Below are 17,423 nucleotides of genomic sequence, written 5' to 3'. Positions count from 1 at the left end.
ACTAATTTTCAATATCATTTCATTATCTCAATAGAAGATTGTATGCATTCTTTAAAGATTATGAAAAAAATGTTTTTCTCTTTATTGTAAAAATGAATGAAAGTAATTTAAGTAATAGAAATGTGATATTAAAAACATCAATTAAAAAGAAATTATATAAAATTTTGAAGAATGCAAAGAATTAACTTAGGAAATTACAATGGTTATTTACCAATATTTATTTTATAACTTGTTGAAAGTTTTTAATAAAAGAATTAGATTAATTAAATCAAAAACAACTTAAGGAGAAACTTTTGAAGAAAAGTGAAGCTACCATTTGACTCAACCAAATAAATTGTAACTATATTATAAGAATTACATATAATTAATTTTAAAAACATTCCTAATTGCCCTATTGATTATGTTCATAGTAATACTAACTGCCTTTATTTTGATAACCCAGATTTGACTATCACAGGCTTTTATGAAGCTTGTAAAGGAAAGTTTTAAGAAAAAATTGCAAATGACTGACTACAGCTACTGACTACAGTTGTTAAACTGAAATCAGATCTTTGTGACAACTGCAAGGAAAGTGAACTGAAACTCCTTAAGAATCCAAAAGATCAATGTTTATTAACAAAGTCTACAAGAAAAAGTAAGAAACTTATTACTCAATAAAAATTATTTAAGAAAAAATAAAATTAAAATTTTAAAAATTAAAGTAAAATTAAAAAAATTATTAGTTTGATATTTTTAATTTAAATCCATTATTATAATATATTTGATTTATTCTATTATAATTTTTTCTCAGTAGAAGCATTCATTTTGTTTTTGTCCAGTTAACATTCTTTTCTCTTAAATCCAAGATTCTCTTAACTATACTTCCATATCTAAATTGATATAATATTTCATCATATCCTCCTAAGAATAATCCACGAACATATAACTGTGGAAAATTTGTATAATTGTTGTACAGCCTCAACAAATCTTTCATTTTAGCATCTTTTGTAATATCACATGTCTTAATTGGAAACCTAGAACAAATAATTATGCATAAGAATGAATCTTTATGTAACATTTTTTTTTAAGAAACACATCAGTGGCTAAGTTCTATAATGCTACAATTCAAATGTCAATATTTAGTTTCACACATCAAATTAATCCTTACTGCTTGCTCTTTTCAACTCCATACTGATAAAAACACGAAATCTCATTGCAAAATTGTTTAAAACAGTTAAGGCTTTAGAGACTTTTCTTGCATTCAACATTTTACAAATAATTTTATCAGACATTGCCTGTTGGTATGATTATACAATAATAATAATAATTTATACAAACTACTTACCAACAACTTTTTTATGTGTTCAGTTAATTTCAGATACCAAATCCAAGATGGATTTCAGGAACTCAAAAACTTTTATATTATTCTTAAAATAAAAAAACTAAAACTCATTCATTGTATGGAAAATGTATAAATGTACAACAGTAGTCATCATGTTTTAAAAAATTATGTCGACTTAGCATACAGTCACAATAAAATTTTTCATTGTTAAGAGTGGAAACTTTTATTTCACCATCATAATGGAAACTCTTACAAAGCGACTTACATACAATGAATGAGTTTCAGTTTTTTTTATTTTAATAATAATATTAAAGTTTTTTGAGTTCCTGAAGATGGATTTGGTATCCAAAAGTACTTTGACACATATAAAAAAAGTTGTTGGTAAGTGGTTTTTATAAATTATTATTATTTATACAAATCTACAGAACTATAGTTTGAGTAACAGAAGTATTAGATAGAAGATTATTTGTATTTCTGTACAACTGTAAGTCAAAACAGTCCAGTATAGAAATGAAAATAGTACAGCACTGTGCCACTGTGCATTGAGGAAACTGTGAGTTGATTGGTAAGTGAAGTTAGTATTTTTTTGTTCTGATAATTTTGTTTCAATTTATCTAATCACTACTTACAGTGATAAGTAACATTATATAGAGAAAGAATTGTTAATCTTTTAGCTGAATATTCTTAGAATAACTTCGTAGACTTATATAGGTTATGTTACCAAATCTTGTTTATTAGAATAATGTACCTCATTAAATTTAATATAAAACACTAATTAAAAAAATTTATTTTTTTGATTGTCAATTGAAAATAAGATTCTGTTGCTAAGTCTAATTTTGCAACAAACATAAAATGAAAATAAAATTGCATAACAAGTACAGCTTAATAATTAAAAATGTATAAGTTAGCTGCAATTTATTATGAATTAATATATTATGTGATTATCAAAACTAATTTGTAACTTCATGTTGGAAAAAGCTAAACTGTTACATAAAATAAGGTGTTTAAAATGATACAAACATATAACATTATAAAAAATATAAGGGTTTTTTTAGCTCCTTTTAATGGAAACTACATGAATCTCATCTATACATTTAGATATCTGAGACATAAATTAATAGGACTATTACACCATGTAAACCAAACAACTACAATATAAACTAATCTAAATGCTTGTTAACTTGAATAATAATAACAATAGTAACAGTTTAATTTAAATGCCCTCCTCTCACCCCTTCTAGCCATTACAGCCTTTATGAAAATACCTAACCTACACAGGATAACAGAGAAGGCCTAGCTAATGACAAGAAGACAAGCAGCAGAACAGTAAAAACCATGGTATGCAGCAGTAACCTATTAATTACTGAGAATAGTTAAAGAAATGATCTAAAATATTCCATAAACTTGCAATATTACTACTTGAAATAGTATGAAGTCAAGGAATTAATTAACAAGTGTACACTAGGTCGAAAAATAATATTATATTCTAAGTGTACATCTTAATTTCACTAAACCTACATCATATATGACAAAACAATTTTAACAGAACTTATTCATACCTCATTACAATAAAAAATAGATTACAAATTCTACTCAGCAGAAACATCAAGGTGATCATCAGTTACACTTATTTAGTAGAAGTATTATAAGCAAATATCTCCAATTATTCTCCAACTGAGCTTCTCATTAAACACATCAATTTTGCTTTCATTAATGAAATTAAGGCTTTTGACACATCTGGCCAGTGGAGATAATGTACCTTGCTGATAATATTTAAATGATTTATGTCTCTTACTATTAACATTACGAATTCTACTGGAGATATTAACATCAATGTATCCATGCATTGTCTGATATTTAACATTACATTTTGCATTTTTTTCTTCTTGTATCTGAGGATGCAATGCCCAAAATATTACATTTCATTACAGGTGAGCTCTGGTGCACAATCAACCCTCTTTGTTGTAAACCACATGGTGTTGGATCCATTATTCACATTAATGGTGAAGCTCACTCTTCCAGAATGCCAGATATGGCTAATGTTTATTTGGCAGAGCTCACTTCTATATAGCAAAGCTATTTGCTTCACCAAATATTTCTGCAAAGAGAGAGTACTTATGTATTACAACTCTTTAAGCACATTAACTACCATTTGGGACAAAAACATTAAGGATCATCTATGTAAAGGCCCTTTACATCTTAGTGTAGCATTTCTTTTTTTATTTGGTATCGTCTAGCAATTTGTATATTTTAGTTAAATGTATTTAATGTTTAATTTTTTGTTTTGTTTAAATGTCAGGGCTCTGTACACCTTTTCCATCTGAAGATCCTATTAGTGATCTTTCCTCAAATTTTAAGCAATGTGACCCAGGACTAATTACATAAGAAGTCTGATGCCCATATATCAACAAAAAAATAATAATGTTTTATATTTTCTAATTCTACTTGAATTCAAACATAGCAAAAATGTTCAAAATTGTGATCAAAATATTATAAGAGCATCATCATAATTTTTCTAATTAGTTTCTGTGTAAATTTTTTTGTATACCAACATCTACAAATTTATGTTACTGAGTTAATTAGTAAATTATATTACTATAGCTGATTTTGTTCTTTTTGTTTATTTCAAATGTAGCTTATAATATTGGTACATTATACTGTAATAAAGCAAAAGAGCATGACTAGTTTGGCAGAATCATCAATACCAACTGAACTAGAAACTGTTTGTCGAAATGAACAGTTATCAATATTTAAATAGAATTGAGAGAAGCAGATATAATTATTTTTCTTATTTCAGTTAGCTTTAAATTTTTTTCTAAGTTTCTCATCGAATATTAACACAAAAATATTTTGAATTTTGAGCACTGCTTTCTTCTTCTTCATTGTACATTATACCTTAACTACTATGAATATTTTGATCTGTCTAGGATTTTTAGCATCTGCACTTGCAACGTGATGGTTATTATTTAAAATATTTTTGATTAATTAGTTTTCTTTTGTGAACTAGAAAAGTTTTGGTTAAAATATCACTGATACCTTCATAAATATTTTTTCATGAGTTGTTTATTTCACATCTTTGCAGTGAAAGAAGAAAAAAGTTTTATAAACTCTATCTAAAGAAAACTATTTTCTCATTCCAGGTTGTGTTTTTTTTCTTATTTCACAAAATAAGTAAACCAAGTTAATCATGACTTGTTTTAATTTATTTGTTTACAACCTTAATCTGTGACCTTGTTCAATATATATGCAGTAAATATTTTCTTAGTTTTGATGAACATTATGTATTTAGATGTACTTTAAATCACTAAATTTCAGATTTTAAATTGATATTAAATATGACAGCATTTTTATGAATTCCTATTGGATATCAAAAATAAAGATTTCATCAATTGTATTTGTATAGCCTTAAAATTTTTCAAAGTTTACAGGGTATTTTTAAGTCAATAAGTAGGTTATTGTGTATAAAACTAGCCTACTATTATATTGGGTTATCCAATCTAATAATGTAAGTATTAATATTGTTCTGATTCAGTAATGTCCTTTGCTACATTATTAATATTTGTATTTATTAATAGCCTTTTCTTTCTTACTATACCAGTAAAAGTAGCAGCAGCTGTTTCTAGAAGTGTCAGATTAACTTTATGATAAAGCAAATACTTAAAGTATAAAATTCTATGTTAGACACAGAGAACTAAATAAAAATTATTATTTAGCTGGAAATTGGAACACAGTCATTGTTCAATATTTTAGTGTAAATCTTATTACAGAATTGTGATGCCAAAAACCCAGCTCAGACAATATATTGAATTCAAGATTTTATTACAACAATTAAGTTGTTTGAATTAACTTCCATTAACTAGCCTAACATTAAACATGTTTCTTTGGAGATTGTCAAACAGCACCTTGGCATAACTTTTGTTCATTTTCGTGAGCAATTAAAATCTGACATCCAAATTCAATAAGAAAATTTTTGGCAGTAATAAGCTGTTTATGAAGGATTTCATTTTCTTTCTTAGAAGTCTCCCATAGTGACTGTAGAACCTTATTTTATTGCTTCAGGTTTTAAAAACCGAGTACCAGTAGTGCATACAAACCAGACTTTGTTATAAAGATGTATTTCATAAACAAATACATCAACTTCAAAATATATCAGTATATTATCAAGGATGGAGAATCTCTCCTGTCCTTTAGTTCCCACCAAATACACTGACATATTGATGACATTTTTTGAATGGCATGAGCAGCATCGTTAAACCCAAAACATTCAGCGAAATCTCATCCTTTGAACTAGAATTCTAGAAATATGTCATTCTAAAGTAGGTACTCTGACAGCAAGTTGACATTGTTTGCAAACGAAAGACATGATGATATGAAGAAAAAACCAATGATTAATTAATTTATAAATTCTAATCATACTATGTCAATTATGTAAATGGAATGACTTTACTAGGCTGCAGCTGTTGGCCAGAAATGTCCCACCAATAAACATATTCCACATTAACAAAGAAATGGTATTGTGTGTATCTATGTATAAAATCCATGTGTTATAGGGTTGTTTAACATTACTGTCCATGAAGATGGTGTATGTTAATTTCTGATTCTTTGTTACTGTACCAGTGATACAATAATTTAAAAAGATTCTAATGTATTGAAACTTTAAAGCTCAATATCTCAGTTTTGATATGGCGTAACATATGGTTTAGTTATTTTTTTATAACTACCTTAAATTTTGCTAAAATATTTTCATATTTCTTTTCCAGTAAAGGAATGCTGATACCAAGTTAAATACTGAAGAATTTAATACCACTAATAACAACTTCTAATTGAAAAATATGGAAAGGAAGATGAATATACTATTACATCTCTAATTAACCAAACAGATGTAAGTAAATGTAAATTTATTTTGTATTAATGCATGTAATAGTCTACAATGATGTGGAAGTAGCATTTCTGAAAATGAAAATTCATAATCTGTAGAGGCGAATACTGCAGCTTTTACTAACAAAGCCATAAAGTAAACACTAGAAAATGGCAAATCAGAAAAAAGTCATGGAAATCAGAGATTAGAAAAAAGAGAAAAGGAATTTTGGAGTACTTACACAGAAATGGGTAAATTCATTTACCAAGAATTGTGAAATATGCTTGTAAAAAAATAATTTTTTTCCTGTTTTTTTTTTTAATTTAAAATTATATACGTAAAAGAATATATAAATAAATATATGTCTTCAATAAATCATGAGCAGAAGGAAAAAGTACATGAACTGAGAAAAGTAATCTTCATACTAAATTTGTTAAGAGCAATATGAAATATTGAACACGCACTAAGAGTGTAAACATACACAATGGATGTTGATTCTCAAACACTTAATGTTTGGCAATAAATGATAATCATATTAGAATATGCCAAGATTTTTAAAAGTATACTGGTCATAAGTAAACAAAGACTTTATTTTTTGTTGTGGAAAATACTCAAAGTATATTTTTAGAAGCAGATCTTGCTATAGGTGAAAAGTATTGATACTACAAGCTGTCTGTAAAGAACCTTGTAAAAAACGTCTTTTCAAATACATTTTTCATCAAAATTTAATATAGTTTTTAAAACTTAAACTCATTAGTGAAAAGTATAGAAATAAGTCCAAACCCTCATCTGATTAAGTAATATCTTATGATCAACATATCAATGACAAGATGCAAATAACCCTCTTAAATGAAGAATCCTTTTAATAAAGAAAAAATCTATTTTGATTTTAAAAATGTGTTTTCATTACAAAGAAGTGGGAATTTTAAATTATTTTTATAAAAGGAAGCTTAATACATATTATAATTTTACAGCTTGCTACAGCTACGTTGTTATTAATATAGTGATGTGTCACACATTATGGCATGAATTAATAGAAGATTGTACAGCAACCACATTTTCAGTGTTCTAACAAGAATCTTAAATGCTACAATTAAAAAAAAAAATACAGACATTAACAATCTGTTTTCTTTACTTAAAATATAGCAAGAAATCAAAATGCTAATAAAAAGTCAAGATCTTTAATCAATTGAAATGATATATCCACCTGGTTTCCTTAAGCATTTTAATTACTTCTTCACTATATCCACACAATGGTTTTTTTTTTTCTCCTTTGATAAAGAGTATTATTTCTGCTTTGCTAAAAAAATGTTTCATTCTGTAAAAAATTTAAATAAGTAATTCAATTTTCCTTGAATTTAAATTAAGTAGTGTGTAAGCAGTAAAATAGAGGTATGATAGCAATATTTATACAATATGTTTTATATATAAATAAAAATTACATTTACAAGTCAATAGATATAGTTTTAATTTATTTAATTAAAAAAAACCTCAATCATCGATATATGACTACATTTTTTACCTATGACAGATTAGATCTGTCAGAAGTCATAACAATTTCTTTTTCAAACCAGATCCATTGTTTAAAAATCCCAGCATGTGCATCTACACCACATTCTTTCAAGAAAATCAAAGAAAATGGTAACAATGATTAAAGGGCAATAAGATAATCAGAAGTTCTTTTTTTTGTTGGAATCTTCACTGATCTCATACAAAACTCTAAATTATTATTATCAAGATACCACAGTAGTAAGTGGTTCACTGCTCTCTGCATCAGCTTGCCTAAAGGTTATAGAGATACTGAGTAGTAACTGGAGTCATCTGACTTGTCTTTTCTAGGTAAAGGAAAAACAAACAATGCCTCACTTCAGAAGGCAAGAAATGTATGTTTTTCAAAAATCTTTTTATATAAATTGACAAAATTATTAATGTGAATTTGCTTAACATACAGAATGTTTATTCTTACAGGTAGAGAAATATTGTTCATCATTATAACCAACACCATTGTGTCCTAAACCAACATAACAGCATGTACAATAGCCACCATGTAACAGCGAGCCTGGATGATAAGTCCGCATGTCACTGCTATACTATTGTTCTCTGTAGCATTGGCACACCATAATTAGTCATCTCTTAGTAGCATAAACATGATCAATTGGTTTGTAAACAACAACTGCTGTTTACAAACCAATGTATTTTTGTGAATTTACAGTATTAAGAAAGTGACATCGTGTTTCAAGTCCAAAATAATAATTTTTATTTTATTTTTGTTTCTCTTTTGCATTTCCATGTGTATAAAGTTCAGTTCTGTGGTTCTGCCTCTCGGTATGGTTCTTTTGGCATGTGTCGTGTATTTTGTTACATATCCAGTTAATGTACAATTCCATATTTTGTAAAAGCTTTTTATCATAGTTTACAGTTCAAACTTTTTAAAGTAGTTCATTCACATGTGAATAGTTATGGTTAAATTTAAGTCTGTTGCAAAAGATAAAAAATGTTGAAGTCAGGTGCGCAAAATTGTAAACAACTTGTATGATTTCATGAAGAAAGAATCTTTAGCTGTAGGAAAATTAAAAAATGACAAGCACTTAATTGCTATACAGAAGTGTGAAGAGAGAACTGCAGCTGCCTGTGGTATTTCCAGAACTCAGATTCAAAGCCTAAGAAAATACAAAAAAAACTTCAAAATACAAAAAAAGGGTGATGAATGTTCATTCATCACCCTGAAAAAGAAAAAGAAACATTCTAAACCAGTTACTGGCTTAGTTGATTTTGATACAGGTGTGGTTAGATAAACTGTGAATGAATTTCATTCAAACATAGGGGAGCTACCAACAACTCTTTAAAAAATACTCTTTAACAACTCTTTAACAAACTCTTTAAAAAATTGAAAATTAAAATTAATTTTAACGGCAGTGAAACTAGTTTAAGAAGAATTCTTAAAGAATTAGGTTTTAAGTGGCGCAAAACAAAAAACTAAAGAAAAATTTTTGTTGAAAAACTAGATATTAGGCAGAAAAAGATTTCATATTTGCAGGCAATCAATGATTTTAGAAAATGTAACTGAGCGATCATATACTTAGATGAATCCTATGTTTTATCATCTCATTCAATGGCAAAATTATGGGCCAACGACAGCGGTGCAGGACTTCATTTACCAATAAATAAAGGTGAACACTTAATTATAATTCACGCCGGAAGTGAATGGGCTTTATTCCAAATGCAATGTTAACTTGGACAGTCAAATCAAAAAGTAGTGATTACCATGATTGCATGAATACTAAAAATTACTTAAAGAAAAATGGGCTGAAAAAAAGTTAGTTCCTAATCTTTCTCCTGAGTTTGTAGTAGTTGTTGACAATGTTCCATATCATAAATCATAATAACCTTTCTGAATAACTTCCAGTGTTACCAAGGAAGAAACAAAACATGACTGTTTGGCAGCAGAAACAAAATATTCCATTTCCATATCAAATGCATTAACCACAATTGTATGAACTGGTTAAGTTGAACAAAAGTAACAGAAAATGATACCAATTTGACTTGGAAAAAAGTGGTCATCAAGTTCTCTGGCTTACCATCCTGATTTAAACCCAATCGAGATGGTATGGTCAGAGGTAAAACAACGTGTTACGAGCCACAACACATCGTTTAAGATGTCAGAAGTACAGAATTCTATGAAGATAAAATGAATTCGATGAACAATGAACACTGGAAACCTTACTGTGAAAAGTTTAAATAAAATCAAAGGTGACTATTGGAGGTAAGAATTGTTAATAAATTCTCTGATAGAATTTTTTCACTCTCTTTATGTAGTAACAGTGATAGTAGTGATAAATACACTGAAGATAATGATGACAGTGAGGAGAGCATTCTAGCTGAGGAATTAAATGGATAATTCATTTTCCATTAAGTAATTAAAATTACAGTAATAACCACCTATTATAATATTTACCGTGTATTTAGTAATAAATAATATTTTGTCATCCATTATTACATTTTAGTGCAAACCAGTACAGAATTAGTCGATTGTATTTGATTTCAAAATTGTTGCATTTATTTGTTAAAAATAAAACAATTATTTGGTAAGAGGGATTATTAAGAACGAGAGACATGTTTTTATATTGGGTAGTAATTGTCACCACTCCAAGATCACCGATACTTAGCAGCAACTGGGTGTGTATATATATATATATATATATTATATATTATATATACTCAATTTTTTGACTGTATGGAGTGTACTCATTTTTTATCTATATTTTTTCAGTTTTATCTGGCAATAATTTTATATTGTTTATATAATTTTATTATTTATTCTATTGTATAATTTATTTATATATATATATATATATACACACACACACACGAGTATACGTACCAGGTGGATGAAAAGTAACTTTCATCCCCTCTAACTTATTTTATAATTGAGATAACTGGATGGGTTTTGTGGCATTCTTCCTTGTATTGAGGGGTTATTTTAATTAATGTATATTTTACTCTTTGATTTTTGGTTTGCAGGAAGGTAAGTGGCAACACAAAAATTTCAAATGAGTTCAATAGTCATTTGATACATCATTTTAAAGAGCTTAATGAGACGACAAAGATGATTCAATTAAAACTAAATTCTGATCACCCAACCCAAAATGGCGGCCAACAATGTGTTTTCAAATAACTACGATTGTATGCTGCTCTGTAATTTTTTTGTTATTTGAGGTATCCTGTTTCCCTCTGCAAATCTTCTCCAATAAGAGAGGCTAACTCAGTAAGGCTCTTTTTATAGTATTCATCCTTCAGAGGGGTAGCTAAAAAATTTTAAATTAGACATATAGTCATGGATTCATTGTTTTAAATGTCTTTTGAGACAACCAAAACTGCATCAAAAAATTAAATTCTGACTATTTGAACTAAAATAGCAACCACAATTAAAAGTTGAGAAAATTTGTTATTAAAATTTTCTAAAATACTTCTTTTAATGCATTATATGCTTCTTTGTCTATTAATGTTAATTATTCCCAAACAATTGACATTTGTAATATCATCTTAAGTTTGATATGAAAGCCTGAACACAAGAAAATTACCATAACTTCATTCACATTGCTGTATAAGAGAAATAAAATGTAAATATATTAGACATTACAGCAGGTCTCTCTTTACCATTTTCACATGGGTTTATTGTTTTTAATTTATTTCAATATATTCTTTTGGATGTGTAGCGAATATCTGTCTTACCGACATATATTATATCGCAATTCTCACAATCCAGAGACTATAGACCCCTTATTTGTTAAGGTTTGAATCATTACTGTTTATAGTCTTATAATTATTATTAATATATTTAATTTATTTATTATTTGTAATGTATATATTTATTTTTTTATTAGATTTTTTTAATTTTTTGACTGTATGGAGTATACTCATTTTTTATCTATATTTTTTTCAGTTTTATCAATAATAAAACTGCAATAATTTTATATTGTTTATATAATTTTATTATTTTTTCTACTTTATAATTTATTAATAGTATTAATATTATAACCGTTTTTAAGGGCAATATTTTTAGCCATTTCTATTTCATTGTTTAAAGAAATTTTATCATGTTTTAAATATGTATGGCTCTATATAAAATCGCATTAAAAACAGCCATCTTTTGTGACCATGGATGAAATGAATTATAGTTAATTATTGTATAATTTGAAGAAGGTTTACGATATATTTCTCAATTTATTTTGTTATTTATTTTATTGTTGTATATTTTCCTATGTAAGAAATTGCTAATGTAAACAAATTTAAAATTAAACCAAATATAAAATATAACAAAATTTTCAAAAAATAGTCACACCCAATTATATTAATATCCCTAATAAAAATTAAAGTATATCAGCTATCTTCACTAGAAATAAAGCTAAAATAATCTGAATTAATAACGAAATAAAAAACTTATACATTAACCAACAAAAGATGTTTTTAACATATTCGATATTTTACTTAAGAAGAAAATTACAGCTATATTTTGTTTTGTTTTTATAAACAATTCTTATGAACGATTTCTTATGAAATCTACCTAATTATATCTTTAGGCATATTTAATACAGGGCGTTTCATAATGTTCTTCGGACTTTCGAAAATTCATTAACAAAAAACTATTTCACTCATAAGAATAAAATAAGTACTGTACGAAAGAGTACTTCAATAGTTTTTTCCACATATACTAGGCAGTTAGTAAACCATTTGCGCGCTATGCTATATTCGCAACATAATTTAATCATGTCATTTAATTCGTTGTCAATTAAATCTTTTTTACTATTTTTTAAATGTTTTTTAATGATTGATAACGATTTAGTTATATCTACAATTGGACACATACAGGGCGTTTCATAATGTTCTTAGGAATTACAAAAATTCAGTACAAAAACTAACTCCCCGATGGGGAGTCTTATTCTTTAAGACTTTGGGGGTTGGCGTTCCCGCGGACCTAGCCTCTGTAGCTTTTCTTCCCACTACACACTTAGCTGCAGAATACTTTACACTATACACACCAAGAACACTACACGAATTACAACATATACATTTACTCAACTACACAACATCCAACACAATTTTCTGTTTCATTTACACCTGGTGGTGTTGCGACATCTTACGAAACGCAACCGTAACCTAAGGTGGGAACTACCGAGACGATAGGTGAATGGCTCTACGTAGTGAGTCTCGAACGATGTTCTCTGGGCACCAGAGCAAACCCAGTTGTATTTAGCTCTAGCTCCAGTACGCGTGCGCTCTGCTGGAGTGGTCTATTATATCGCCGGTTCTCGTGGGACCAAAATTTCAGTTCCTTCAGCAAATTCTATGATAGGTGGTGGTCCATCTGAAAAACCACAAATTTCAGTCTAGTGAAAAGGCCTCGGTCAGCTTCGTCTGACGAGGATAATCTTGCTACAGCGGACGAAGATGGTGTCAGTTGTAAGAATGTTCCCTTTGTTGTTATTCGAAATAATCAGGAAGGTGGCTCCCTTCAAAAGGTCTCACCTTTCCTAATTAACAAATGCGTCACAGGTCGTGTTGGTTCTCCGAGGAACATTAAAAAATTACGTGATGGAACAATTCTGGTGGAAACATTTAACGATGAGCAAAGTCGCTCCCTATTACGTCTCACCAATACGGGCGGGATAAATTTAAGTACGACATACCACAAGACCCTAAATACCAGCCGAGGAGTAATTTTTTGTCGTGACCTTCTGGAAAAGGTCAACTTCGTACTCAAGGTGTTGTAGAAGTGAAACGTATACAACAGAATGGAACAGAGGAACCGACACCGTCTCTTATACTGACATTCGGTCTTCCTGTTCCACCAGAGAAGATTAAAGTGGGTTACTTCTCCGTTCGGGTACGCCCATTCATATCCAACCCACGGCGATGTTTCAGATGCCAAAGGTATGGTCACACTACAACATCTTGTTCAAGAACGGAGATCTGTGCTCAATGTGCTAACGAAGGTCACAATGACACTAACTGCGAGGAAAGTGAAAAATCTGCGAACTGCAGTGGTTCACATACAGCCCGCTCCCGATATTGCCCAACCTTTAAGGAAGAGAAGGCAATTCTCAAAATCTGTACTGAGCAGAAACTATCTTTCCCGGCTGATCGCAGGGAATATAGAAAGATAGTTAACTCACAGAACCTCGTCAAACCAGATGTATCTTTTGCCACCGCTATGTCAAAACAAACTCCTAAAAAATGTTCATAATCAGCAGTGCTGATCCTGCAATGAACTTAAGAAACTCGTTCAGATACTTTCTGATCAAGTTACTTCGCTTACAGCCACTATTTCAGAGCTGACAAAAGATGAACGTATTTCCTACGTCGCAGTAAATGAATCCAACAGTGTGATCCATACGAAAGTTTCTGTTCCCAAAGTCCGGGCAGAGACTACCACAGCTGGCAGTAAGCCAACTAATAAGCTCCCCGTTAAGAGAACCCACATAACCACCCCCTCTGGGATGTCAATAGCGGCATCCCATTCTAATAAGTCTCCTCCACCATCACCCCATATACTGGAGCATATGGTTGAAGAACCTCCCGACCCAAAGGCGTCGGAGTTATCTAAAATAAAGAATACGAAAAAGAAAAACCGAATCACATACAACTAAATTTTATAGGTTTCCTAAGTATATTTATTTATTTATTTATTTTTCATTTGTTTATATTTTTTCCCTTATGAACATTATTCAGTGGAATGTTAGAGGTCTTCGGTCCCGCATTGAAGATATTGGAGTACTGGCACACGTACATGATCCGATAATCATGTGTTTCCAGGAAACTCATCTTCTACAAAATGACCCAATAGCACTCAGAGGATACTTCTGTGAGAGATAAGACTGTATAGTAGACAGTAGAGAAAGTGGTGGAGTGGCTATTTTCATGAAGGATGAGGTATCGGCTACAAGGATTCAACTGACCACTCTCGTTCCTGCTGTTGCAGTAAAGATCTCTATCCCCTTCAAGTTACATATCTGCAATCAGTATCTCTCACCGAACACTGAGTTCAGTGCTCTGGATATCTCAAATCTCCTCACACAAATTCCATCTCCATCGTTAATAGTAGGAGACTTCAATGCCCACCATGTTTCCTGGGGATCGACCTTCTGCTCCACTCGAGGAAATGTAGTACACAGTGTGAGACAAGACTTAGACCTTTGTTTGCTGAATAATGGATCTCACACATTCATGTCTTTATCATCTGGTACTATGTCTAACATCCGATCTCTCCATATGTTCACCAAATTTACTCCCTCATCTTGATAGGTCTGTTTGTGATGACTTTCACGGCAGTGACCACAAAGTAATTATTATTGGTTTTGGTGTGGACCACGAGGTTAAGAGAAGGCCACGGAGGTGGATTGTTGAAAGGGCAGATTGGGATGGATATCATAAAGCCTTCCAATCACAGTATGACGACGGTGCAAACATCCTTGAACAATGTTCCTCTTTTACGTCCATGATACTTGAAACTGCCAGCAGATATATCCCACAAACATCGGGTAATCCTAAACGTCCTTCCGTTCCATGGTGGAATGATGATTGCAAATGTGCTATTAAGAATCGACGGCGAGCACTACGCGAATTTAATAATAGACTTACAACTGATCATCTAAATTTGTACCGCAGGGTTAGAGCGGTATGCCGTCGCTTCTTCTTGAACGCTAAGAGGAATTAATGGACGAAATATGTGAACACCATCTCACGTACTACTCTCACGTCTACTGTGTGGAAAAAAATCCATGCAATTTTCAGATCACCAAGACAATCTACTCTCGGTCTCATTGATGAAGGAGAACTCCTTTCATCATCTTCGGCTGTAGCAAATACTTTAGCGAAATCTTTCCGCTCGGTGTATCTCACTTCATCATATAATAACGATTTTTAGAGGTACAAAGTACAGATAGAAATATTGTCGTTAAACACTAGTGATTCTGTTGGTGAATTGAATACTCCATTCGTATTTAAAGAATGTTACACGCACTTAAGAACTCGCATGACACTTCCCCTGGAGCAGACAACATTCACCTTGGTATACTTTCACACCTTCCTAACTCAGCACTACAACATCTTTTGAATATTTACAATGGTTTATTCTCTGAACAAGTCTTTCCGCCCGGCTGGTCAGAACCATTTATTATAACAGTACTAAAGCCTGGTAAAGACAAAACCGAACCATCAAGCTACCGCCCTATTTCTTTAACAAGCGTGTTGTGTAAAATAATAGAGAGAATGGTAAACCGCAGGCATACATGGTACTTGGAGAAACATGGCTTTCTATCTTCGGAACGGTGTAGTTTCTGACAAGGACGATCTTGCATTGACTGTTTAGTATCAGTGGAAACAGCCGTACAAAACGCCTTCCTAAACCGCCAACACCTCGATGCTATCTTCCTCGATATAAAAAAAGGCATACGACACTGCCTGGCGACATGGTATTCTTAACACCCTCAAGAGATGGGGAATCAAGAGCAATATGCTTGCTTTTATCCGGGGATTCTTAAATCACCGAACGTTTCGTGTTCGTGCAGATGATTCACTTTCAGATAGTGGCGTCTTGGAGAATGGAGTACCTCAAGGTAATGTATTAAGTGCCACCTTGTTTTCTGTAGCCATAAACAGCATTACCAATTGTGTACAGGCTCCTGTCTCATGTTCTCTATTTGTTGACGATTTGTTATTTACATTGCGAGCCGTTCAACGCCCACTACAGAGCGACTACTACAGAACACTATATTTCGCCTTGAGGCTTCGTCCAGAACTACTGGTTTCACATTTTCATCCGACAAAACAAAATGTGTAGTCTTTTCTCGGCTACGAAACCCTTCTATTCCGCAAGTCTTTCTGAATAGAGAGCTTATTTATCTCTTCTTACGTCAAGTTTCTAGGTTTGCTTTTTGGTAGCCACCTTACTTGGGTCAAACATATAAAGGAATTAAGGACAAAATGTTCCAAACTTTTAGATATGATGCGGGTCCTTAGTAAAACCAATCGGGGAACCGATCGGTCATGTATGTTACGTTTTTACTATTCCCTTGTTCGTTCCCGTTTAGATTATGGTTGTGTTGCCTACTCTTCAGCTCGTCAAACCGTGCTTAAAATGCTGAACGGTGTACATCATGCTTTTCTTCGGCTTGCCACATGTGCGTTTAGATCAAGCCCTATCGCAAGCTTTTAGACGAGACGAGTTTTTGTTATCTTATTTTGCCCGTCTCAAAGGACAGCTAAATCACCCGGCTTTTGACCCAGTTCTTAGAAATCCTAATTTAAGAAAGTATGAGGACCGTCCACGCTGCACTGCACCTGTAAGTGTACCCGACGTCTGCTGCAACATATAAATGTTGACACTCCCTCGTTCTTTTCATCATGTCCGTGCTCGAATCCTCCGTGGAGAATAAACCTTGTAAATTTTACATTTGACCTTACAACATACGATAAACAATCAACACCACCTACTGTTTTCCGGCAAATGTTTCAGTGTATTCTCACCAAGACGAACCCAGACGCGGTGATATACACTGATGGATCGAAACAAGACATACTGTTGTCAATGAAAGAACTACTTTTGTTGTCAATGAAAGAACTTATATGTTTGACCTACCCGGTATTACGAGTGTAGAACCTACCGCTGAACTACTCGCTATAAATAAGGCTCTAAATATCATTAACCCTAAATATAGACACATTCTTATTTGCAGTGACTCGTGT

At 31.2% G+C, this 17,423-nt stretch overlaps 1 protein-coding gene across 3 annotated transcripts in view; it reads right to left on the bottom strand.

The window, feature by feature from the left end:
• Window positions 1-736: 736 nt before the first annotated feature.
• Window positions 737-17,423, bottom strand: part of LOC142318281 (putative monothiol glutaredoxin ycf64-like) — a 35,941-nt gene continuing 19,254 nt past the window's right edge. For 2 of the 3 annotated variants that reach the window (XM_075354850.1, XM_075354851.1), the window contains 2 exons: window positions 7,387-7,497; window positions 737-1,013 (listed from right to left, as the gene is read on the bottom strand). In XM_075354850.1, the coding sequence (XP_075210965.1) occupies window positions 800-1,013; window positions 7,387-7,497 (325 nt within the window). In that variant the 3' untranslated portion in view covers window positions 737-799. The remainder of the gene's footprint in view (window positions 1,014-7,386; window positions 7,498-17,423) is intronic. The other variant, XM_075354853.1, reaches the window with a different exon arrangement.

This window comes from Lycorma delicatula, chromosome 1 (assembly GCF_047948215.1).
Source record: "Lycorma delicatula isolate Av1 chromosome 1, ASM4794821v1, whole genome shotgun sequence".
Classification (NCBI taxonomy): Eukaryota; Metazoa; Arthropoda; class Insecta; order Hemiptera; family Fulgoridae; genus Lycorma; species Lycorma delicatula.
This window is presented reverse-complemented; position numbering and strand designations above follow the sequence as displayed.